The sequence below is a fragment of the Mixophyes fleayi genome, chromosome 10 (assembly GCF_038048845.1).
Source record: "Mixophyes fleayi isolate aMixFle1 chromosome 10, aMixFle1.hap1, whole genome shotgun sequence".
Lineage (NCBI taxonomy): Eukaryota > Metazoa > Chordata > Amphibia > Anura > Limnodynastidae > Mixophyes > Mixophyes fleayi.
Genome location: NC_134411.1, coordinates 757,356 through 782,193, shown reverse-complemented (window position 1 = coordinate 782,193; position 24,838 = coordinate 757,356). Strand labels below are relative to the sequence as shown.

Here is a 24,838-nt window from a genome sequence, read left to right as displayed (position 1 = left end):
GTGCAAGTTTGGTTATCACAGAGACCCTGAATGACACAGATTTGTATAATCCGCTCTGCAGTGTATTTAACATATTGCTTAATGTAAAATAGACATATGAACATCAGTCTTCTCTAACCCATTCCAATAGAAGGCAACCTATGTATCTCCCCTCTAGGTTCAATCTACTGTGGAAGTACAAGCTCCAGTATGCCAGGCATGCTGAGGCTTGTAGTTCCCCAACAGCTGGAATACAACAGGCTGTTTCACTAAATGTCGCGCAGTCTACCTCGCCCATCAACTATTATCACAAATGTTCCATAACTCACAGATATTTTACGTTGGGACAAGGATTGCTTGGTAGCCTTGCTATAGCTCGCCTCTTCCCTGAAGATGATCCCTTCTATTTATTATTTATAAACAGCAATTTAAATACTGTCTACATAGTACAAAGTGCTGTACAGAGAATATCTAAACATTCACATCAGTTCCTGTCCTATTGGAGCATACAGTCTAAATTCCCTAACGTAAGCACGCACACACACGCACAGTAGCGTCCTGTTTGTTAGAAACCAATTAACCTACCAGCTTGTCTTTGAGATGTGGGAGGAAACCCAGGCAAACATGGGGAGAACATACAACCCCCACACATATAAGGCCCTGGTTGGAATAAAAAAATTACCCCAGCACTTTGAGGCAAGAAAGCTAACACTGTGCTTCCCTTTTCAGTTTCCTCTTCCCTGCCCCTCTTCTCTTGGATAGTGCCCACTCCTTCAGCCACCCATGTTCACAGTCTCCTTTATGGTCTCCCTTATGATTTCTGGGCTGTAATGCCCAGCTTTAGATAAGCTTCCTTAGTCTTTCCAATCACCGTACCACTTATATAATCTCTTTGTATGTCAATGGTCTAAACTTGCCTAACAAATGTTTCATCCTTTTGTCATCCCATAAATGAGTCCACTATGATGTTATGTACCAAATTATGTAATCAAATTCAAATTACTCACCCTTACTTACAAAGCCCTCAACACCAACCCATCATACATCTCTAATCTCATTAAAATACTCTCCCTCCCGCCCTCTTAGATCTACCTCTGACCTGCGCCTTGTCCCGTCTCTGGTAACCACCTCTCACTCCCGTCTACAAGACTTCTCCCGTGCTGCCCCCACTTATGGAATTCCCTACCACACTCAGACTTTCCCACAGCCTTCAAATCTTTAGATGATGCTCTTTGAAACCCATCTCTTCTTTAGAGGTGACCTTATCACTACTCACACTAATGCACCCTTACAGCTGTCCCAATCTCCACTCAAACACATTTACTCCTTGTGCTTCAGCTGTGCCCTCTTCTATTTAGAATGTAAGCTGCCTAATCAGCAGGGTCCTCCACACCATTTGTTTTCAAGTCTGCATTTATTTTGTATGTCCCTGTTTTATGTATGTCGTCTTTTCCCTACTGTACAGCGCTGCGGAGCACTGTGGCGCCTTGTAGAATAAAAATACTTGGATATCTATATTACTAGAAAATTAGAATCACTATACAGCACCAACTATTCTCTCTCTTTACTCCCCCTGAGTCTGATTTGGAATAAACTGATAATCTCCTGGTCTGGAAAGCATCATGATGGTTAAAATTAATATTCTACCAAGGCTCTTGTACTTGTTCCAAACCCCACTGATTAATATCCATCCAAAGTGTTCTCCTCTTTATAACATGTAATTTCCCTAATCATATGGTCCAAGAAAAAGCCGGGCTCAAATCACAGGATCTTCAGAGTTGGAGGATTGGTCTCTCTTTGATCATGTTTTTGGGCTGGTACTACCTGAATAGTGAATGGTATCTTCCCCCTGATCAAAGACCTGCATGCACCTTGTGGCCTTCTTAATACAGGTTTTCTCCAATACTTGCAAATAAGAAATGTCTTCCATTTTTCCCAAAAATCATTCCGTCCCCTGCACTAGATGTGGTGTAACAGTCTTAGCAACGTCGCCCCCCCAAGACCTGATTCCAACCTTTATATAGTTCCTTGATTTTGTCTCATGCGGATGTCAATGATCTTCACAAAATTAAATGGGAAACAGACCTTGGAGATACCAGGGACCTGGAGGACTGGTCAGATATATAGATCAGGGCAGCTAAATCCACAATATCACTTACTGGTACCACGTTCCACTAAGACTATGTACTCAGATGTTTCCGAGTGGAAGCACACAGAAAAAATCCATTTTTAATATCTGATGGTGCTGTCCCAAAATTTAAAGTTTCTATGCAATGTTAGAAACCACTTTTTCTTAAAAGTCAATAATACAGCAACAGATAGGTCTGAAAACCTGAGCTAATCACACCAAATTTGGGTATATTTGTGGTAATTATTATTTAATATGCTGAGACCTCTGGCAACATTGAGGATTTGCATGAAGAGTTTTTAGGAAATCTTATCCAACTCCTCCATTGGGAGACCGAGAAGGAAACACCAGGGACACTTAATGATTGGAACTATGGTTATATAACAGATAAGCCTGGCAACATCATCCCAGAACTGGGTAATCTTGGGGCAGAACTACCAGAACAAGAGATCCAGTCTCACCACAATCTCTCCAATCTCTCTCTGCCATAGAACCTTTTAGCCTAGAGGTGACCAGGTGCCATCTATAATACACTTTATAGGCATTTTCTATGATCAAGGAGAATATTAAGGACATGGAAACCCTTTCAATCATGGTGGACCAAGTGTCCCCCATTGGTGATCTACCCAAGTCTGACTCCCAGTTGATCTCATGTTTCGGGTCAGTGGCCTGTTTATTGATTAGTAATAACTTAGAGTATGGAGATAATACCTTTTGTGGGGGGATCATGCAAGAGTAAATATTCATGCGGAATAAGTGACCTACAGTTCTATAGAAGAAATCAACAAAGTGTTTCTTCTGTAGATAAACAAAGGGCTAATTGTCAGGACTCTAATTTCTGTAGAGTAGCCAGGGAAGCCTGCTAGTCATGTTCCAAGGTATCCAAATCCATTCTGACACCTCTTCTCAAACCAGGCCAAGAAGTAAGTTGTACATTGGCCTGGAGAGAATCCAGCATTGTTCCAGAGGGGCATAATAAGGAAGGGTAGACTCATAGTCCTGAAATGCAGTTTACAGCTGCCCCAAATTTGACATTTAAAAGAGATAGCTGCAAGCAGCCATGCCTGCATAGATCTAAGTTTAGTTGAAACACCCACGGTTAACGCCAGGGAAAGGACTTTGCAGGAAGAAGCCTCCAGACTTACTCAACTTGGGACAGGCTCATTTGCAAACCAGGCCACCTAGCCTCAGTACAGGACGGAGAGGACACTGTGATTTGTGCAATATTGTCAATGTGTCAACATTCTGTCTGCCGTATCCCCTTTCTCATAGAAGGTTTTATTTACCTGTTTTAAGGGAGTTCTTGTCCTTGGCAGAAAGCATTAGTCCAAGCTCACCCTTAGCTGCTGTCAGTCTACTGTGAACATCTTCAGAGCCCAGGAAGTTATGGATCCTTTCTAACAATGCTGCCTAAAGGCAATAGCTACAACCTTATTTTTTTTTTTTGCATAAGATGCCGCTCTAATCAGGTTACCCTGGATCACGGCCTTGTAGCATGGGTGAGATTGTGAGATTGGCATTGGTTTCAAAGTAGTTCTAGTTCTCTGTGTCTAACTGTATTTTTAGCTGGGGTTTAAGGAGGACTCATTGAGGAGCCAGATATGTAGTTGCTTATCAGACTGAGGTCTTCTACATCTATTGTCACCTAGCTCGTGGTACCACCATGTAGCAGGGAAGATAGCAGCGCCCATGATGTGCTATGTGGGATCAAAGCTTAAGAAGATCATGTCCAGCAGAGTACAGATTTCGTGCACGGCAGAGCGGAAGGTGTAGTCCCTAGTAGGTGGAGACTTCACCCTCCATGCATCCAACAAGAGTCTGAAGAACTCTGGAGTTCTTAGAAGTGATTTGTTGGATCGACCCAGGTGGAGGATTGGATCTTTGGTGGGTATCAAGAATGGTGTTAAAGTTTCAGATATATGGATTATTATTTAGATTCCCAAAGATGATAATGTAACTCCCCTTTGGATCTCTAATTGTAGGCAATGAAAGTGAGGTGCTTTGGGAACAAGGTGGTTACTCCTTTATTTTTACATGTAGAGTCACAGGCAGGGCAAGACCATGGCAAATTGGAGAAGGGAACTAATTGTTACACTGTAGCGATTGTACATGCTGAGGAAAAAGCTCTCTCCTCTTAACCTGTGCAGATATACTTTGTATCTTTAAGAAATTGCATATATGTCAATGTTCCATAAGATCCAAAATATATTCACCTTCCCCTCCCAATCGCCAACATAAATTCAATATAAAACATATTAAATAGCTGCATCATCACATAGAGGGCAGGGTGACTTACCTGCCCTGTCATACATTACATATACTAATAATCACACAGAGCAGAGTGACTTACCTGCCCTGTCATACATTACATATACTAATAATCACACAGAGGAGGGTGACTTACCTGCCTTGTCACACATTACATATATTTGTGATGGATTACTATTAAATAACTTTTGGTATAAATTTATTTAAAGCAAGTAGCGCAGGGCACTTATTTATATAATTGCACGTGGACTTATTTTTGATATTGTGAAATAGGAAATTATTATTTCTGAGACCAGGGGAAGAAATTTGTCTCTTGTTTAACCTTGCTATAGGATATGCCTATTTCTGATGTATATATCTGATACAATGAGCCTTTGTTTACAAAGCCTTTAGTGTATTGTGATGTGGGAAACTAGCTTGTTTATGGTTTTTGTTGTTCTGCGTGAATATGTATTCCAAACGGTCTGATGAAATAGCCCATGTTAATTAGATCATTTGATGTGTGAAGGTCTTGTTAGACAGACAGGAACTCTAAACAATGGAGACAGAACATCTGAAGAAATGTGGAAGTTAAATTCAGTTAGATGCAAAACTAGATTACATCCTGAGATCTGATGGAATATTCTAGACGGGTTGGAGCCGGCTAGGTCCAAGGGGCTGGCTTACCTCTGCTAGGAGTTATGTCAGAACTGTATAAAAGGCGAGCTGTGTGAGCATGTAATGTATTCTTCTGATTTTCATCTGAACTGATCATTGGTACCTCTAACCAGTGTGAGCAAATAAACATCTTGCTTCAAGACCTGCTTGAAAACATCTTCAATATTGCTGTATTCCTGTAACATGCAGATTCGACCCAAAATCTAATCCGTTCTCCGGCTGTCTGAGGTTTGGACCCAAGCTTTTCTAGTACCACCGCTCTGTCTGCTACCCATGCAGCCGTGGTAAGTGTGATAGGCCAGGGGAATCCATCCACAGCAACCCTGATCTAAACTGAGAGGTCAGGAGTACCAGCCCGGGTACACCAAAAACGAGGTACACTAGCAGTGTCAGTTACCCAGAAGGAACGTGGTTCTGAGTGCCATAGAAGGAGCTCATTGGTGGCAGTATTGTAAGCCCCTCCTACTGCGGCAAGAGGGCGCATTTGGGATAACGAAAGGGAACGGTGGCAAAGTAAGGCCAGCCGGTTCCCAGCAACAACAGACAGGGTGGCATAGGCGGTCCATCCTGTCACAATATTAACAATCACACAGAGCAGGGTGACTTACCTGCCCTGTCACACATTACATATAGTAATAATCACACAGAGCAGGGTGACTTACCTGCCCTGTCACACATTACATATAGTAATAATCACACAGAGCAGGGTGACTTACCTGCCCTGTCATACATTACATATAGTAATAATCACACAGAGCAGGGTGACTTACCTGCCCTGTCATACATTACATATACTAATAATCACACAGAGCAGGGTGACTTACCTGCCCTGTCATACATTACATATACTAATAATCACACAGAGCAGGGTGACTTACCTGTCCTGTCATACATTACATGTACTAATAATCACACAGAGGGTAGGGTGACTTACCCGCCCCTATCAGGGGTATCAGCAGTAAGTAGAGGATATCTGAGGGTCTCATGTTGATGTGAGGTCTGTGGCCCCAGTAACAGCCCCGACCTGGAATGGCTGCAGCTTCGACCTTTGCACAGAAATATTCTACTTTCACTTTCTATTATCTGACACTTCCTGTAAACACATCACACACTGTGTATATATCACACTACCTCACTATACACTGACACATCACACACTGTGTATATATCACACTACCTCACTATACACTGACACACATCACACACTGTGTATATATCACACTACATCACTATACACTGACACACATCACACACTGTGTATATATCACACTACCTCACTATACACTGACACACATCACACACTGTGTATATCACACTACCTCACTATACACTGACACACATCACACACTGTGTATATCACACTACCTCACTATACACTGACACACATCACACACTGTGTATATATCACACTACCTCACTATACACTGACACACATCACACACTGTGTATATATCACACTACCTCACTATACACTGACACACATCACACACTGTGTATATATCACACTACATCACTATACACTGACACACATATCACACTACCTCACTATACACTGACACACATCACACACTGTGTATATATCACACTACCTCACTATACACCGACACATCACACACTGTGTATAAATCACACTACATCACTATACACTGACACACATCACACACTGTGTATATATCACACTACCTCACTATACACTGACACACATCACACACTGTGTATATATCACACTACCTCACTATACACTGACACACATCACACACTGTGTATATATCACACTACCTCACTATACACTGACACATACTTGCCAACTCTCCCTGAATGTCAGGGAGACTCCCTGATATAGGGGTGATCTCCCTCACTCCCTGAAGAGTCTGGCATTCTCCCTGATGCTGATCCAGTACAAGGCGTGGTTGGCTTCACCATCTGTGGCATGATGACACTGTTCAGAAATTGTGTCCTATGTCCATGTATTGATGACTATGGAGGTGGCCATTTTCATGGAGACCAAGATTTAATCAAAGACTGACAGGTAAGACAACATGACTTCAGTAATGGAGACAGAAATGTAAAAGAAACTTCAGTCTATAGAGATTCATTAGCTGCTTTTATTTAACGCACATTTGCCTACTCTCTGGGAGACTCCCGCATTTCTGGAAGACCTCACGGGCTCCCGGGAGAGCAGGGCAACCTCCCAGTTCTCAACCCCGCAATAGATGTGGTGGGAGGTGGGGCTTAATGATGCAAACATCGCATTATCTTAGCCCAACCCCATGCTGTAATTGGCCACAATTGTGACAATCATTTAGGGGCGGTGCCAAAATGATGCTATTTGTCAAGCCCCGCCCCCACAAGCCCACCTCCACCGGGATCTCCCTGAAGCCAACGAGGAAAAGTTGGCAAGTATGCACTGACACACATCGCACACTGTGTATATATCACACTACCTCACTATACACTGACACACATCACACACTGTGTATATATCACACTACCTCACTATACACTGACACACATCACACACTGTGTATATATCACACTACCTCACTATACACTGACACACATCACACACTGTGTATATATCACACTACCTCACTATACACTGACACACATCACACACTGTGTATATATCACACTACCTCACTATACACTGACACACATCACACACTGTGTATATATCACACTACCTCACTGTACACTGACACACATCACACACTGTGTATATCACACTACCTCACTATACACTGACACACATCGCACACTGTGTATATATCACACTACCTCACTATACACTGACACACATCACACACTGTGTATATATCACACTACCTCACTATACACTGACACACATCACACACTGTGTATATATCACACTACCTCACTATACACTGACACACATCACACACTGTGTATATATCACACTACCTCACTATACACTGACACATCACACACTGTGTATATATCACACTACCTCACTATACACTGACACACATCACACACTGTGTATATATCACACTACCTCACTATACACTGACACACATCACACACTGTGTATATATCACACTACCTCACTATACACTGACACACATCGCACACTGTGTATATATCACACTACCTCACTATACACTGACACACATCACACACTGTGTATATATCACACTACCTCACTATACACTGACACACATCACACACTGTGTATATATCACACTACCTCACTATACACTGACACACATCACACACTGTGTATATATCACACTACCTCACTATACACTGACACACATCACACACACTGTGTATATATCACACTACCTCACTATACACTGACACACATCACACACTGTGTATATATCACACTACCTCACTATACACTGACACACATCACACACTGTGTATATATCACACTACCTCACTATACACTGACACATCACACACTGTGTATATATCACACTACCTCAATATACACTGACACACATCACACACTGTGTATATATCACACTACCTCACTATACACTGACACACATCACACACACTGTGTATATCATACTATTACACCCTGTTTTTTAGTGAAAAATGATTTTTTTTTAACATGGAGGACGCGGTGTCGGACAGACAGGTTACAGATATCCGCCATTACAGCGCTGACAGGAGAACACCAGAAATGCGGCGTCTCCCTCAGTTCTCAGCAGAGGAATTATATTGTACAAAGTACAATAAGAAATAATTCTGTCAGACAAGTTTTACATTCTTCTCCCTCAGAGTCTGACAGAGGCCAAAGTTCAAGATCACATAACCACATGCTTGCCAACTCTCCCGGAATGTCCGGGAGACTCCAGGATTCCAGGTTGGTCTCTCGAACTCCCGGGAGTGTATGGCAGTCTCCCATATCTGCCCACTTCCTGGTAAAGTGGGTAGAACTGGGTCCAAAATGCCACGATTCTCTGGGAATAGCTGCATTTGCCCCCCCCCCCCCTGTAAAATGAAGCGTTTGCGTCATTATGTCATGGCGGATCCAAAATGACACGATTTTCGGGTTGAATTGGCCATATTGCCGTTGTTCACAGACACATGAGAAAGTTGTCTAGGAAGCACCCAGACCCCAGTTACATATTAATGTATCACACCGGCGAAACAACAGAAACGCTCACCAACATTTTATGTAGACTTAAACTGTAGTGTCCAACGTTACAGATTATCAGACATGGTTTCTGGTTGAAATGAGTTAACTCTGATTCCCCTCTCCCCTTGTCGCTCTCACCAACCGCCACACAGACCCTGCTACAATAGCGAAGGTTTTGCATATTGCGTTTTCAAAGTTGCAACCCGTGAACACAGGTGGTATTTAAAAGTCTTTCAAGTGTAATTGACATTGTGACAATAAACAGTGATCCTTACGGTGAGGATACCACCCTTAGCAGGGATGGCAGTTACCCTCTGTGGGATTCAACTCACTCAGGTAGACCAGAGTATATCTAAAATAAGACTTTAAAACAGCAGCACAACACCACAAGACGTTCACAAGATACAGGGTAAATGGTAGCATGTATCCTCCGGCAGCCTCATATAAGGTGTTCTTTCTTTCTATCATTTTATTCTATTTATGAAATATTGGATGTATTTTATACATACTTTATCATCATGAATAATTAAAAAAAAGAACTGTTGTGGGTCTTACTCCTTTTTGTATATCAAGATGTCAAATACATAAAAGTGTTACTTTTATCATGGAAGAAATGATGATCGGCAGACTTCTCCTAAAAACTCTCCTTATCTAGATCGGTGTATAAATAACAATTGTGTAACTGTAGAAACTTTCCCGTTCAGCAAAAATATAACATAAGCTGTATGAAAAACTTTCTTCCTGTATGTCCAGATGTCAAACACAAGTAAATATTTCTTTCATCACAGTAGAAATGAGGAAGTCTCTAAAATAGATAGAAAATCTGTTATAAATGCAAAAAATGTGATAAAAGATAAGAAAGGAATAGAATATGCAGCAGCCATGACAGAATATCACTCACAGCACAAACAATTCAACTTCTATGGGGTGCAAGGAAAAATGAGCGGAGATTTCTGTCAAATGTCCACTGTGAGGCGTCTCGTGGACGTTCTGGAGACACCTGTTCTAATTGACTATCCCTTATGTCTCACAATATAAAAAACATTAATATATATATATACACAAGTTAACCCATGCATGATACTCATGCATTCTAGTCAAATCAAGCTACTTAAGGTGTTAAAAAGGTTCTTGTCATGCATTTGGGCCATAGCCCAGGCCTCAACCACCAACCACTCCCCACTGTCACCCCCGACAACCACCAACCACTCCCAACTGTTACTTCTTCAAGAAATATATATATATTTTTTTAAAATCTTTATAAACACTTTACAATTAACAAATTTAATTAACAAATTAAAAACATCTTAGTATACCAAATTTCAGCCCTTTCTGATTTTTGTTTTCCACACACACACTAAGAATTTAGTAGGTCAGTGTATAACTCCGCCCAGCAGGTGGCGCTGCAGCTTGGTTTTATTTTTTCCACACAGACAGACTAACACACGCCACTAGACATTTATACATTATATATATATATATATATATATATATATATATATATATATATATATATATACATATATATACATATATATACATATATATATATATATATATATATATATACATATATATATATAGAAAACAACGATGGTGGGTTCCGCGCTCCCTATGTAAAGATATTGGTAGGCTGCCTATAGGATTGTGAAGAAAGGGGGGGTGGGCCTCATCCCTCCATAATACAAGATTGAAACAACAGGGATATCCAAGAAGCCAAAATGGTGTGTAATGAAGCACAAAGTAATAATTCAAAACATTGTATATTTAACAACATGTATGAATCAGTACACTGATATAAAATCAAATAACATTTTACATACATACATATAATTTAAGTCCTCAGGGACAGGCAATTGGGCATATTCCGTTTACAGAACTTTTGATGCAGTCCGTGGTATATGTGAGAGGTTCAAAGCAGGGCTGCTTGTGGTTATACCACGAGTATGCGTTGGTCAATTATCAAATATCAAACAGGTGTCCTAATACATAAAGTCCCGTTTTACAAAATCACAAATATTATGACACATATATCCATATGTATTCAATCCTGCGGTGAGCAGGTGGGTACATTGATATGTAGGTACATATATATACACACACACACACACTTTTGTTCCATTCAAGATAAAGGAGTGCTTTAACACTAAGACAAGGCAGTCATTCTGAAATCTGTACCTTATTCATTCAGAGTCATCGGGGCTTGTCCTGTGGTTATGACTCACAACTTGGATTCTGGGAGATTCTTCTGGAGCTGGGATTCCTTTGTTTAATAGACTGAAAGGTGGTCAGCACCAGATTATCCTTAAACCACATATGGAACTTTATTATCAAATTATAAACATATATAAGAACATTAGTGCTATATAGTGTCCTCTTAATAAAACACATTAAACATTTTCAAATTGATAATTACATTAATTCTATAATTTATTAAATCTATACTTTATTAACTACCTACAAATATAATTATATTTACCTTTGATAGTATCCAAAACACATACTTAATAAGTAATATTGGTCCTATTGGTTCATATAATTCTGTAATTTCCTCCCCTGTATTCTTTGCAATTCCTTTTTAATTCTAACTGGAGATTAATTTTATATTAATCACCACTACATTGTTTATTACACTATTTACTCAGATTATTGCAATCACCAAATATGATTGTGTCTGGTACTGTGGAAGGGAAGCCTTACCCAATGGACACTTTAAAAAGGAATTGTACTAATTTTATATGGTTTTATATGGTTTATATTTCACTGCTTTCGGGTATTTGTGTTGAGAATTATAAGTGCCCGATATTATGGTATACAATATAAGATGTCCACTGTCCTTTTTATCTATAGCCTATCACAATCCCATTAGTTCCATTTATGTATAGCCTGTAACAATCTCACTAGGCTCTCGTGTTTCAATTAGACGAGCGCTATATAAAGCAGCACTCAGCCCTCATTGGTTATCCCCTGATGAAGTCAAGATGACGAAACGCGTAGGGTCCAATGAGAGCTGAGGACCGTTACTGTGACAACCAAACCCAGAAGTAACAGATACCGTGTACGAAGAGTACCCGCTAGCGTGACCACGAGCAGTGGACGCCGGTAAAGAAACCTTGATGTGCGTGTTTTGCACTTACAAAATGTCAGTCTATCTTAATCTGTTTTTATAATAAATGTTTTTTACGATACTACACCATCGGAGCATCCGATCTCTTCTTGTCTCCCTTTTCTGTATATGGGTTAACTTGGAGAGAGATTGGAGACTACATAAGAACAAGTCTGCGCTGGTGAAAGTTAACACTATTTATTTATTCCTTTGGAAATTACTTTTATATAGAACTTTCATTTTTAAGCTTGGCTTGCGTTATACATATCATTCACTCTGCCTATTATTTATATGCATGTGATATTATTAATGCAGGTATTTGGTATCCTACTGCTTCCCATTCCTATTTCCCTGTTTGCACCTGATCCCCATTTTCCTTTTTATGCAATTTATTTGTGGGGACAAATAAGGCAACCCCTAGGGAGAAAAGGCTGCATTCCCAATCCCTACCCATAACCACAGGAGCGCAGGAGAAGCACTATCTGTTTTCATCTGATGAAATTATAATGGCGAGTAATAGCCATACATTGAGGAGGATTATGAGACAAAAGGGAATCCTAATAGGTTCTGCCAATCATCTGGTGAGAATTCTCTAATTACATTAGTGATATAATGTTGTATCTGGAAATATGGAAAGGGAATTTACCCGGTTTTCCTCCACAGCGGTAATATTTGTGGGTATCTAAATTGCGTTGTGATTGTTAGAGGAGAAATGTTTCAAGTAATTATCGAGATTGTTTATAGGTATTAAAAGAGTCGCCACTCGGATGATCAACATAAGTCCTAAAAGCAGAAGACATTGCTTCTTGAAGGGAACAATATTTAGCACGTGTGCACGCTTGAGTTTAGCAACATAATTTATAATGGGTCCACGCATTACTGCCTTCGACGCCTCCCAACACAGGACCGGGTTGTCCCAGTGTTCAATGTTGTCATCAACATTGTTCATCATTAAACATTAAGAAAGCTGCAAAAGTCTTCAGATGAGGACACATAAGCTGGGAAGCGCCAAAGGCGAGCAAGAGAGGACGGAGAGGCATGATAAATTCAGATATGAACCGGAGCGTGGTCCGAAATCAATAGGTCGTCCCAATGTGTAGAATTTAATTGTGTCACCAAAGCGTCTGCCACTAATATTTAATCAATTCTGGATAATGTTCTCTGTACTGCAGAGAGGTGAGTATAGGACCTATCTGTAGGGTGGAAGAGACGCCCAGGGTCTGATAGTTGGTGAGATGATTGGGGCCTTATCTACAGCTGGGTCATCAACGGTGTTCACATTTTGTAATACAATTATTAGGGGCAAATACATTCAATAGAGTGAACCTAGGAGTTTTGAATGGAAATGTCCAAAATAATGAAACAGCCCTCCGGGTCTAAGTGTTTATCCATAATTGTATATTCTAGATTTCGGTTTAAGAGGATCGCCACCCCCCTCGACTTTGTTATATAACGGGCAGAGATACATTGGCCTATCCAATTATCTTTAAGAGTAGAGTCGTCCCCGGCCCCCCAGTGTGTCTTCTGTAGAATCACAATGTCAGAGTGTGTCTTTTTTAAGAGTAAGGTAACCCTCTTATGTTTAAATGGTGAGTTTAATCCTCCAATGTTCCAGGACGTTAGTTTAAAGAATAGGTTGTGGCCTAATTGTGTGGAGATCTGTGTATAAGAGTACAGCTCATCCTACCCCTTCAGTGGGCTTGTTTGTAAGACAGGTACATTTCTGAAATGGGATGACCCCCTCGTCCCAGCGAGCGAAGGAGCCAGGAGTTATGGTGGTACCCACACGGCAGCCATCAATAGAGTCAAAATTGGAGGAGAAAATTCCTACAAAAATGGAATATAGAGCACATAACAGCATTATAAGAAGCAATGTCTCAGAGTCACAGCATTTTGTCATTATTCCAACCAGTTAAATTTGTGTTGTGAATCCACTTACCACGTGGGGCACAAAACAAAGGAATTAACAATGAACAAAACAAACCAAGAATAATAGGAGTAACTGTATAAAACTACACCCTAAAGTGGGTGTAGGGGAGTCAGTAACAGAACATATGAATGGATGATTATTTCACTAGAATATTACTTTGTGTGACAAATATATATATATACAGGATTAAGGATCATCGTGACGATTGGGTGATCGTGGAGGAGAGCGAACTTGAAGAAAATGAGCTTTGGCTTTATTCGGGTCTGTGTAGAAGAGCGTACGTCCATTGTCATCAACATGGAGTTTAGCTGGATACAGGAGGACAAATCGCTGATTGTCAACCAGATGTCGACACACTGTAGAAAATTATTTTCTTTTTTGGGCCACGGAGGCAGAGAAATCTTGGACTATCATGATGCGTCTGTCATCAATTGACAATTGTGATTGTTTTCTGTATGGCATTAGTATCTGCTCCTTGGCCCTGAAATCCAGAAACCTAGCGATAGCCGGACGAGGGCGAGAGTCATCTTGGCGTTCAGGACCCAGCCTGTGTGCTCGTTCAATTTGAATCAGTTCTGTATCAACATTAATACCTAGAGCCCTAGACAATGTAAGGCCCAAGTATTGTGCTAGGCGTGGACCTTTAATTGACTCCGGTATCCCTATAAATCTCAGATTGTTCCTTCTGTTTTTATATTCCAAGTCTTCCATCTTTTCAGTAATCGATTGGAGCGCCCTGGTGTGGGAGTCAGTTGTTGTTTGACGTGGGTTTTCCGAATCCTCCACATCACTGGTGCGCTGTTCCAGACTGGCAATTCTGGAGGTGTTTGATTCAATTGCAGCAGTTTCGGAGTCCACTGATGTTGGAAGATCTTCAAACTTCTTAACAATTTGTGGCATGATCAGTTTTGAAATCGCCTAGGGCAGATCGCCTGCAATAATGCGGTGCTGCACTGTAGCAGCACCGCATTTGAAAATTTACCCGTTGCCTGGTTCCCGGCTTCTGGCGCTGGGTAGTGACGTCACGACGCTGCCGCTGCGAGTGTAGAGGAGCAGAGGACAGAGAAAGAAGAAAGAAGCAAGCAAGAAGAGAAAGGAAAGAAAATGAAGAAACTAAGGTGAGTACAGGAAAGAGGAGGCTTCAGAAAACAGGAGGGGACGGATGCTATACATATGGGGGAGAGAACGGAGGCTACAAAAAGGGGGGGAATGGAGGCTATACAAGGAGGGGGAATGGAGGCTATACAAGGAGGGGGAATGGAGGCTATACAAGGAGGGGGAATGGAGGCTATACAAGGAGGGGGAATGGAGGCTATACAAGGAGGGGGAATGGAGGCTATACAAGGAGGGGGAATGGAGGCTATACAAGGAGGGGGAATGGAGGCTATACAAGGAGGGGGAATGGAGGCTATACAAGGAGGGGGAATGGAGGCTATACAAGGAGGGGGAATGGAGGCTATACAAGGAGGGGGAATGGAGGCTATACAAGGGGGGGGTGGAGGCTATACAAGGGGGGGGGGTGGAGGCTATACAAGAAGGGGGAATGGAGGCTATACAAGGAGGGGGAATGGAGGCTATACAAGGAGGGGGAATGGAGGCTATACAAGGGGGGGGGAATGGAGGCTATACAAGGGGGGGGGATGGAGGCTATACAAGGAGGGGAAATGGAGGCTATACAAGGGGGGGGATGGAGGCTATACAAGGAGGGGGAATGGAGGCTATACAAGAAGGGGGAATGGAGGCTATACAAGAAGGGGGAATGGAGGCTATACAAGGAGGGGGAATGGAGGCTATACAGGGGGGGGAATGGAGGCTATACAAGGAGGGGGAATGGAGGCTATACAAGGAGGGGGAATGGAGGCTATACAAGGAGGGGGAATGGAGGCTATACAAGGAGGGGGAATGGAGGCTATACAAGAAGGGGGAATGGAGGCTATACAAGGAGGGGGAATGGAGGCTATACAAGGAGGGGGAATGAAGGCTATACAAGGAGGGGGAATGAAGGCTATACAAGGAGGGGGAATGAAGGCTATACAAGGAGGGGGAATGGAGGCTACAGCAAGGAGGGAGAATGGAGGCTATACAAGGAGGGGGAATGGAGGCTATACAAGGGGGGGAATGGAGGCTATAGCAAGGAGGGAGAATGGAGGCTATACAAGGGGGGGGGAATGGAGGCTATACAAGGAGGGGGAATGAAGGCTATACAAGGAGGGGGAATGAAGGCTATACAAGGAGGGGGAATGAAGGCTATACAAGGAGGGGGAATGGAGGCTACAGCAAGGAGGGAGAATGGAGGCTATACAAGGAGGGGGAATGGAGGCTATAGCAAGGAGGGAGAATAGAGGCTATACAAGGGGGGGGGAATGGAGGCTATACAAAGGGGGAGAGAGAACAGAGGCTACAGAAAGGGGGGAGAATGGAGGATACAGAAAGGGGGGAGAATGGAGGATACAGAAAGGGGGGAGAATGGAGGATACAGAAAGGGGGGAGAATGGAGGCTACAGAAAGGGGGGAGAATGGAGGCTACAGAAAGGGGGGAGAATGGAGGCTATACAAAGGGGGGAGAATGGAGGCTATACAAAGGGGGGAGAATGGAGGCTACAGAAAGGGGGGAGAATGGAGGCTACAGAAAGGGGGGAGAATGGAGGCTACAGAAAATGTGTGTGGGGGAGAATGGATGCTACAGAATATTGGGGAGGGGGGAGGAGGAGGCTGGAGAAAATAGCGAATTGGGGGATTACAATTAGAAATGTCCTTGAGTTAGAGACTATGGGGTCTTGTACTAAAATAGTGTCATGACAAAATGCAGCGATGCATAATGAAGCACAGCTTTAATTCACCTTGCTGGGGCTACTGTAGGATAGTTCAGGAACTATTCATGTTTTTTAGTATTTGCCCTCTATTAGTATAATTAATTTTACATCTGCAGAATACATTAACAAATGCAAATAAAATAGAACAGTCTAGATTATCTGTCATTTAGATTACCGTTCTCTATTTATTTGCATGTGTTAGTATATTTAATATATCATCTACAGAATACATTAATAGACAGCAACAGAGGAATTAATGGGCAGGGGGGCATGTGAGTAAAGCTGGTGTTATGCGGCTGGCATATGTGACACAAGCTGATGGGCAAGGGGTGACATGTGAGAACAGCTAGTGGGCAGATGGGCATGTGTGAGAGAAGTTGGTAGGCAGCGGGTACATGTCAGTGTGTAACAGGTGAGTGATGTTTTCTTTTCTTTGTTTTGTTCTGAAGTCTCCCCTCTAGATATCCTGTGTTTGCTCCTGGGCAGCATTCTGCGTCAGACATCTGGACTGCATCCCAGCCAGCCAACAGGAGGTAAGAGTTACTTTTAAATGTGTTAGGGGCTGGGAAAATAGATTTTTTTGTTTTATAGATATTTTTTTTGGGGGGGGGGGGGTTTGGTGCCAAGCTTAAGCTTTGCCTAGGGTGCCGGGCAACCTTGCACCGGCCCTGGATATCCTGCATCTTATTTCAGAGGCAGGAAATCTACTAGCAAGTCAAAGGGTCTAATTAACATGAATCCTTTCTTCAGACAGTCGCAGAATACACATTCCCAAAGAAAGGTACAAACCACAAACAAGCCATTTCCCCACATCACAATAAACAAAAGACTTCCATCCACAAAGGCTTATTGTATCAGTTATATACCTCCAGAAATAATAAATCTCCTCTAGCAAGGTTAAACAAGATAAAAAAAAATCTTCTCCTGGTCTCAGGAATTAAAGATTTCCCTTACCAGAATATACACAATATCAAAAATAAGTGCATGTACAATTATTTAAATAAGCGCCCTGCGCTATTTCCTTTAATAAATTTATACCAGAAGTTATATATAAGTGATCCAGTCACAGTAATTATTTACATTTTATTTAAAATTATTATTTTCATCACATTTCATCACAAACACTCTCCCAGCATCTATTATTAGGATGTTACTACAAAGGGTTAAACAGCTCCGCACTCAATCTTACCCTCACACTTCCCACAGGTTGCTGATCTAGCTGAAACATCCCAAAGCAGGTCTCACATCCATGCACACTGCCACCACCTATTGTAGTAGGAAAACTCTGACACCAATGTACATGCTGGTACACACTGTGCTCTTTGCTAGCAAATAGGACTAACACGGGACACCCTGGCACACCAAGGGTTAACGGGGCGCACCCTGGCACACCAAGGGTTAACGGGGCGCACCCTGGCACACCAAGGGTTAACACGGGACACCCTGGCACACCAAGGGTTAACGGGGCGCACCCGGGCACACCAAGGGTTAGTACGGGACACCCTGGCACTCAAAGGGTTAATGCAGTCTAGCAATGAAAGGGTCTTTCAGCTGCCTGGAGCTGGATTCTTTCCCCACTACATTTACTGTCACTTTACCAGGAATTGTCACCTCTGCTCTCTGCAGACCGGGCGCCAGTTTCAGCTGACAACATCCCCTGTAAAATCCTAAATATACATAGTTATCAGAGGGACATCCCCAGATGCTGGAAGGGAAGATTAATCACATTAACTCATTGTTTACTGGCCACAGGGAGCTTACAAATTATACAGATATTTTAGCCACTGACTGATAACAATGGGGATTCTTTTTTATTTTCAATCTATCAGTTATGTTATGGGTTAGACATTGTAACCTCAGTTCCTCATTCACACATGTACATTACAAGTTACATCCTTAAACCTCCTTTACATCTGAGATTCAGAGCTCTGGACGGAGAGAAGGTAAAGGGTCTTTGCTGCACTTTCTGGGCTAAGCCTGAAACTTACATGACTGATAATTAGTAGCACTGCAGAAGGCAGAACAATGATGACAGAGGAGGAACCAATCCCACAGCCACTGATTTAGGGACATTTATCTCAAGATTTTAGAAAGAACTTAACTGCAATCCCTCTGTGTGATTGTTACACGGTAACCAGAACACAGGGATAGTATTGTCATAGTGAGGACATGTCAGTATTTGGCAGAGACGTGACACTCATCATCCCTGATAACACAACTTCTGTATCTGAAAATATATGTAGGAGAGGAATCCAGGTCTGAGCGTCAGAAGGGGCCAAAACAAGCAGAAATGTGCAAAGTACATTGGGACGTATTAGGTTCTATTCTAGACGACTCTCTCCTGGTAATAAAGGAGGTCACACACTTACATGACGTGTTCTGGGTACATTGGGATATATATATATATATATCATACAAATCCCATTACAGGATGTTCACAAGTTATTCCATAATACGTCTCACAGGGGCGTTTAGTAGATTGATGGAAGAAAACCCCCAGATTACAGCAGGTGATGATTATTGTCTTGCTCAGATAATGCAGCATTGCTGGGTCCTCGGTCCCGTCTCTCTGTTCTCCTCTAGGATGAAGGTGTCACATGCACATACATGTAACGCACATGTATGTGGATGGAGCAAGGTGTATGTTACAGATCATGTTATGTGGATTCCTAATCAGAAGCTTTTGCTCAATATTAACTCCCAGGACAATTGTCTGCACAACAGACAAAGCTTGGAGCAATCGATCATCTTCTTGAATTACAGGACAGACCCAGGGCTGGATTTACCACTAGGCAACCTAAGCACTTGCCTAGGGCTCCGCGGTCACCAGGTGGTGGAAGCAGGAAAAATGGGCAACGTAAGGATCTGAGTGACTCTGACAAGGGCCAAATTGTGATTATTAGACGAATGGGTCAGAGCATCTCCAAAACGGCCGGTCTTGTTGGGTGTTCCCGGTATGCAGTGGTCAGTACCTACCTAAAGTGGTCCAAGGAAGGACAACCGCTGAACCAGTGACAGGGTCATGGGCGCCCAAGGCTCATTGATGCAGATGGGAAGAGCCTGTCTGGTCCAATCCCACAGAAGAGCTTCTGTAGCACAATCTACTGAAAGAGTTACTCCTGGCTATGATAGAAAGGTGTCAGATCACACAGAGTATCACAGCTTGCTGCGTATGGGGCTGTGTAGCTGCAGACCGGTCAGAGAGCCCATTGTGACCCCTGTTCACTGCCGAAAACACCAGATCTGGCCCATGGAGCAATGGAAGAAGATGGCCTGGTCTGATGAATCACGTTTTCTTTTACATAATGCGGACGGTCGGGTGCGTGTGTGTTGTTTACCTGGGGTAGAGGTGGCACCAGGATGCACTATGGGAAGAAGGCAGCTGGTGGAAGCAGTGTGATGCTCTGGGCAATATTCTGCTGGGAAACCTTGGGTCCAGGCATTCATGTGGATGTTACTATGACACAGAACCACCTACCTAAACATTGCTGCAGACCGAGTACACCCCATCATGGCAGCGGTATTCCCTGATGGCAGTGGCCTCTTTCAGCAGGATAATGCCCCTGTCACACTGCAGGAATGGTTTGAGGAACATGAGATAGAGATCAAGGTGTTGACTTGGCCTCCAAATTCCCCAGATCTCAATCTGATCGAGCATCTGTGAGATGTGCTAGAAATATAAGTCCGAGCCGTGGAGGCCTCACCTCACACCTTACAGGACTTAAAGGATCTGCTGCTAACGTCTTGGTGCCAGATACCACAGGACACCTTCAGAGGTCTTGTGGAGGCCTTGACTGGTCAGAGCTGTTTTGGCGGCACAAGAGGGACTTTACCCCTCACATTTGTGTGTCACGTTGTGAGCAAGGGCTGCACTGTGTGTTGGTGTTATTTGTGATATAAAACCATCTAGTCCCGTAAACTTGCAGTTTTCCAATGAAGGGTATCCCAGGTATCATTGTCTGACACTGTACAACACTTTGCTGCTATGACGTCCACTGAAACACAGATCAGGACACATGTGACAGCCGGTTTCGTGCTGTGAATCACGTCCTCCCCTCACATGCACTTGAAGCACTCAGCAGTAAGATCATGTTGCACGCTGACGCCCGGTGAAGTGAGTGTGAACTGATCACTGATATTCTCAGACGGTGCCGTGGATTCTGGGGGCTGGAGATGATCTCACTTCTTCTAGAACATTCAGATCTATTTATAGCTTCATCCTGGAACATATCAGGTTCATCTTCAGACTAAAATACTTCTCATACATTATTTATCACATCTCAGGCACTGCAGCCATTTACCATTAATCTACACTGCACTATTCCTGTAAAGTGCACAAGCTGGTGCATTGTGGGTAAATCACCTCTGGTTGCTAATGTGTCTATTTTACATCATTTCAGTATAATGGTCTATGTTGTAATATCCTGACTGTGACACAGATCGGAGATTCCTGCAGATGTGGAGACCTTGGATAGGTGGACATTCCTCCCCGGCAATCGCAGACGAATGCTGAGTAATCAACACCAGTGACTGGGAAGCTGGATGTAATGAGATGATGGACATGTAATGACCACAGGGGGACGGCTGGGATAACACAGGTCACATGTTTAACTCTGCTCCACCAAGCGGCTTCGCCTCACAGTATAATCATCATCATCATCATTTATTTATATAGCGCCAACATATTCCGTAGCGCTTTACAATTGGGGACAAACATAATAAACTAATAAACAAACTGGGTAAAACAGACAAACAGGTGAGAAGGCCCTGCTCGCAAGCTTACAATCTATGGGACAATGGGAGATTGACACATGAGGATAAGTCTACATTTTGCACTTCGACCCAGCCAGACTGCAAAGGTAAAAGTGACTCATAAGCTAAATGATCCTGTCACACAACAATATTGGTCAGGGGGTAGTTGTCTTGTGTGAAATTGTGTAACGGGCTAAAGGTAGCGAGGTTAAGAGGGTGGCTGAGGAATATTATAAGCTTGCCTGAAGAGATGGGTTTTCAGAGAATGCTTGAGAGATTGTAGACCAGAAGAGAGTCTTATTGTGCGAGGGAGAGAATTCCATAGAGTGGGTGTAGCCCGAAAAAAGTCCTGTAACCAGAATGGGAGAATGTGATGAGTGTGGATGAGAGACGCAGATCTTGTGTAGAACGGAGTTGCCGGGTTGGGAGATATTTTGAGACAAGAGAGGAGATGTATGTTGGTGCAGCTTTGTTGATGGCCTTGTAGGTTAGTAAAAGTATTTTATATTGGATTCGGTACAAAACAGGCAGCCAGTGTAGAAACATACAGAGTGATTCAACAGAGGAAGAACGATTTGCAAGGAAAATCAGTCTTGCCGCAGCGTGCAAAATAGATTGTAGAGGTTTGAGTCTGTTCTTGGGAAGACCAGTAAGGAGGGAATTGCAATAGTCGATGCGGGAGATAAGTGCATGAATTAAAGTTTTTGCAGTGTCTTGCGTGAGATATGTGCGAATTCTGGAAATGTTCTTTAGATGTATGTAACATGATTTAGATATAGAGTCAATGTGGGGAACAAAGGATAGGCGTGAATCAAGGATTACACCTAGGCAGAGAGCTTGTGGGGTGGGATTTATGGTCATGTTATCAACAGAGATAGAAATGTCAGGTATGCTCTTGTTGGTGGGTGGGAATATTATTAACTCTGTTTTAGAAAGATTGAGTTTGAGTTGGCGAGAGGACATCCAAGATGAAATGGCAGAAAGACAGTCAGTAACGCGAGACAACACAGATTTTGAGAGATCAGGAGAGGATAGATAGATTTGGGTATCATCCGCATAGAGATGATACTGAAAGCCATAGGAATTTATTAGATTTCCAAGAGAAGTGGTGTAGATAGAGAATAGCAGAGGACCTAGGACTGAGCCTTGTGGTCTCCACCTGATAAAGGAAGCGGAGCAGAGGTGGCTCCAGAGAAATTAACAGTGAAAGAATAATTAGAAAGGTAGGATGAGAACCAGGATAGAACAGTGTCTTGAAGACCTAGGGATTGCAGCGTTTGTATGAGGAGAGAGTGGTCAACAGTGTCAAATGCAGCCGAGAGATCCAGGAGAATTAGAAGAGAGTAATCACCTTTAGTTTTAGCTGTGATCAGATCATTGACAACCTTGGTCAGCGCAGTCTCTGTGGAGTGTTGAGAACGAAAGCCTGACTGAGAGGATCCAACAGGTCTAATGTGTTACAGGAGGATGGACGAGTACTGTGAAATATTCTTATTATCGGCAGACTGATCTATAGCCCTGTAACCAGATTTGTGTGTCTATAAATGTATCTTTTCTAAATACATTACCTGCAATTACTAAAAACTACAGCTTCAATAGTAGTTACAGTTACATTACATATTAGTTATCAATATAATCAGATAATCAAGTACTGACATCAGAAAGCGTTCATTATATGAGGGATTAAGTACGTCCTAGTGTAGATTATAAGGACATTAAGAGTCGACCAGGAGTTGTGTTTCATATAAGATGCAATAAGGTCTATCACCTCAGTCATGGATGAGGGTGTCCCGTAGTGTAAGATACCGGATATAGAAAAATGTGTACATTATTACAGGTAATAGAAGTCACGGCGTAGACAGCAGTCAGAGCACTTATACAGGACATGGTGACTTCTAATATCTGTAATAACGTAAAAATGAAACCTGTTATTTAAGACACAGGCACAAGACAGCGACCGACACACGGAACCACGGCGACAGCAACTGACCCACGGACTCACAGCGACTGACACACGGACCCACAGCGACAGCGACTGACCCACGGACTCACAACAACAGCGACCGACACACAGACCCACAACGACAGCGACTGACACACGGACCCACGACGACAGCGACTGACACACGGACCCACAACGACAGCAACTGCCACATGTACCCAAAACAACAGCGACCGACACACGGACCCATTACAGTGACCGAACATGTATTTGTGTAACCAATGTTTTATTTAAAACCAACAAGCAAATTGTTGATTATTCCAATATCTACAATCAATATCAACTGCAATCAGCCCCCATAGTCCTGTGTCGTGACACCAGCTCAATTATCTTGTGCTGCTCATTAAATAAGTTTATTAATATGACACAATATATCTATTGGAACCACAGTTATTAATCTCAGTTATGGGAATATTTGGTTAAATCAAATTACACATTTGTGTTGATATCCAATTTCTTAATAAACCACAGTGACCTGGTATTCACTGTGCAAATATTATATTACTGTCAGCGTCTCAGATATTTTATCTATGAAATCTATTATAATCCTTCCACCAGTCTGACTTATTACTTTGTAAGTCTTCTCCCTATGACAAAACTAATTACATTGTCTATAATACTGGTCACTTATGTTTCATCATAAGGGGGAGATATGATGCAGGTCTCAGAATATTGAATATTTGTGTGTATGTATATATATATATGTGTGTGTGTACTGTAACAAAGGGAGGTATTTAGCTGGCATACGTGTGACAAAATCTAAGTATGGCATCTGATTAACTTACATGCTTTGGAAGTGTGTTTTCCCCAGAGATGCAGCAATGCTGACAGGGTGTGTTCTGCAGTTAGAGCAATCACCAGAGCAGCTGATGAGAACTCCTTTATAAAGGGAAGGTGGGCGTGTCACCTGTCCATCAAGCTAGGACTGTGGGAGGAGCATCAGATATACAATCCTAAAGGTGCTCAGTGCGCTTGACCTCAGTAACAATTCTTCAGCATAAGTGGAATCTGGATGTTGCCCGGAGAATTGCACCCATTAAACAGATGATAATTGGGGTAATTCACCAACTCTGGAAGGAAACATATTTT

The 24,838-nt window shown here is 42.5% G+C and overlaps 1 protein-coding gene across 3 annotated transcripts in view; it reads right to left on the bottom strand.

The window, feature by feature from the left end:
* Window positions 1-24,587, bottom strand: part of LOC142103527 (uncharacterized) — a 66,500-nt gene extending 41,913 nt beyond the window's left edge. Inside the window, exon 1 of one of the 3 annotated variants that reach the window (XM_075187570.1) lies at window positions 24,535-24,587. Coding sequence is in view for 2 of the 3 variants with exons in the window: in XM_075187571.1 (XP_075043672.1) it covers window positions 5,967-6,018 (52 nt within the window). In the remaining variant the exon portion in view is untranslated. Of the gene's footprint in view, window positions 1-5,966; window positions 6,110-24,534 lie in introns of those variants that run through there. The other 2 variants (XM_075187571.1, XM_075187569.1) reach the window with 2 other exon arrangements.
* Window positions 24,588-24,838: the final 251 nt, after the last annotated feature.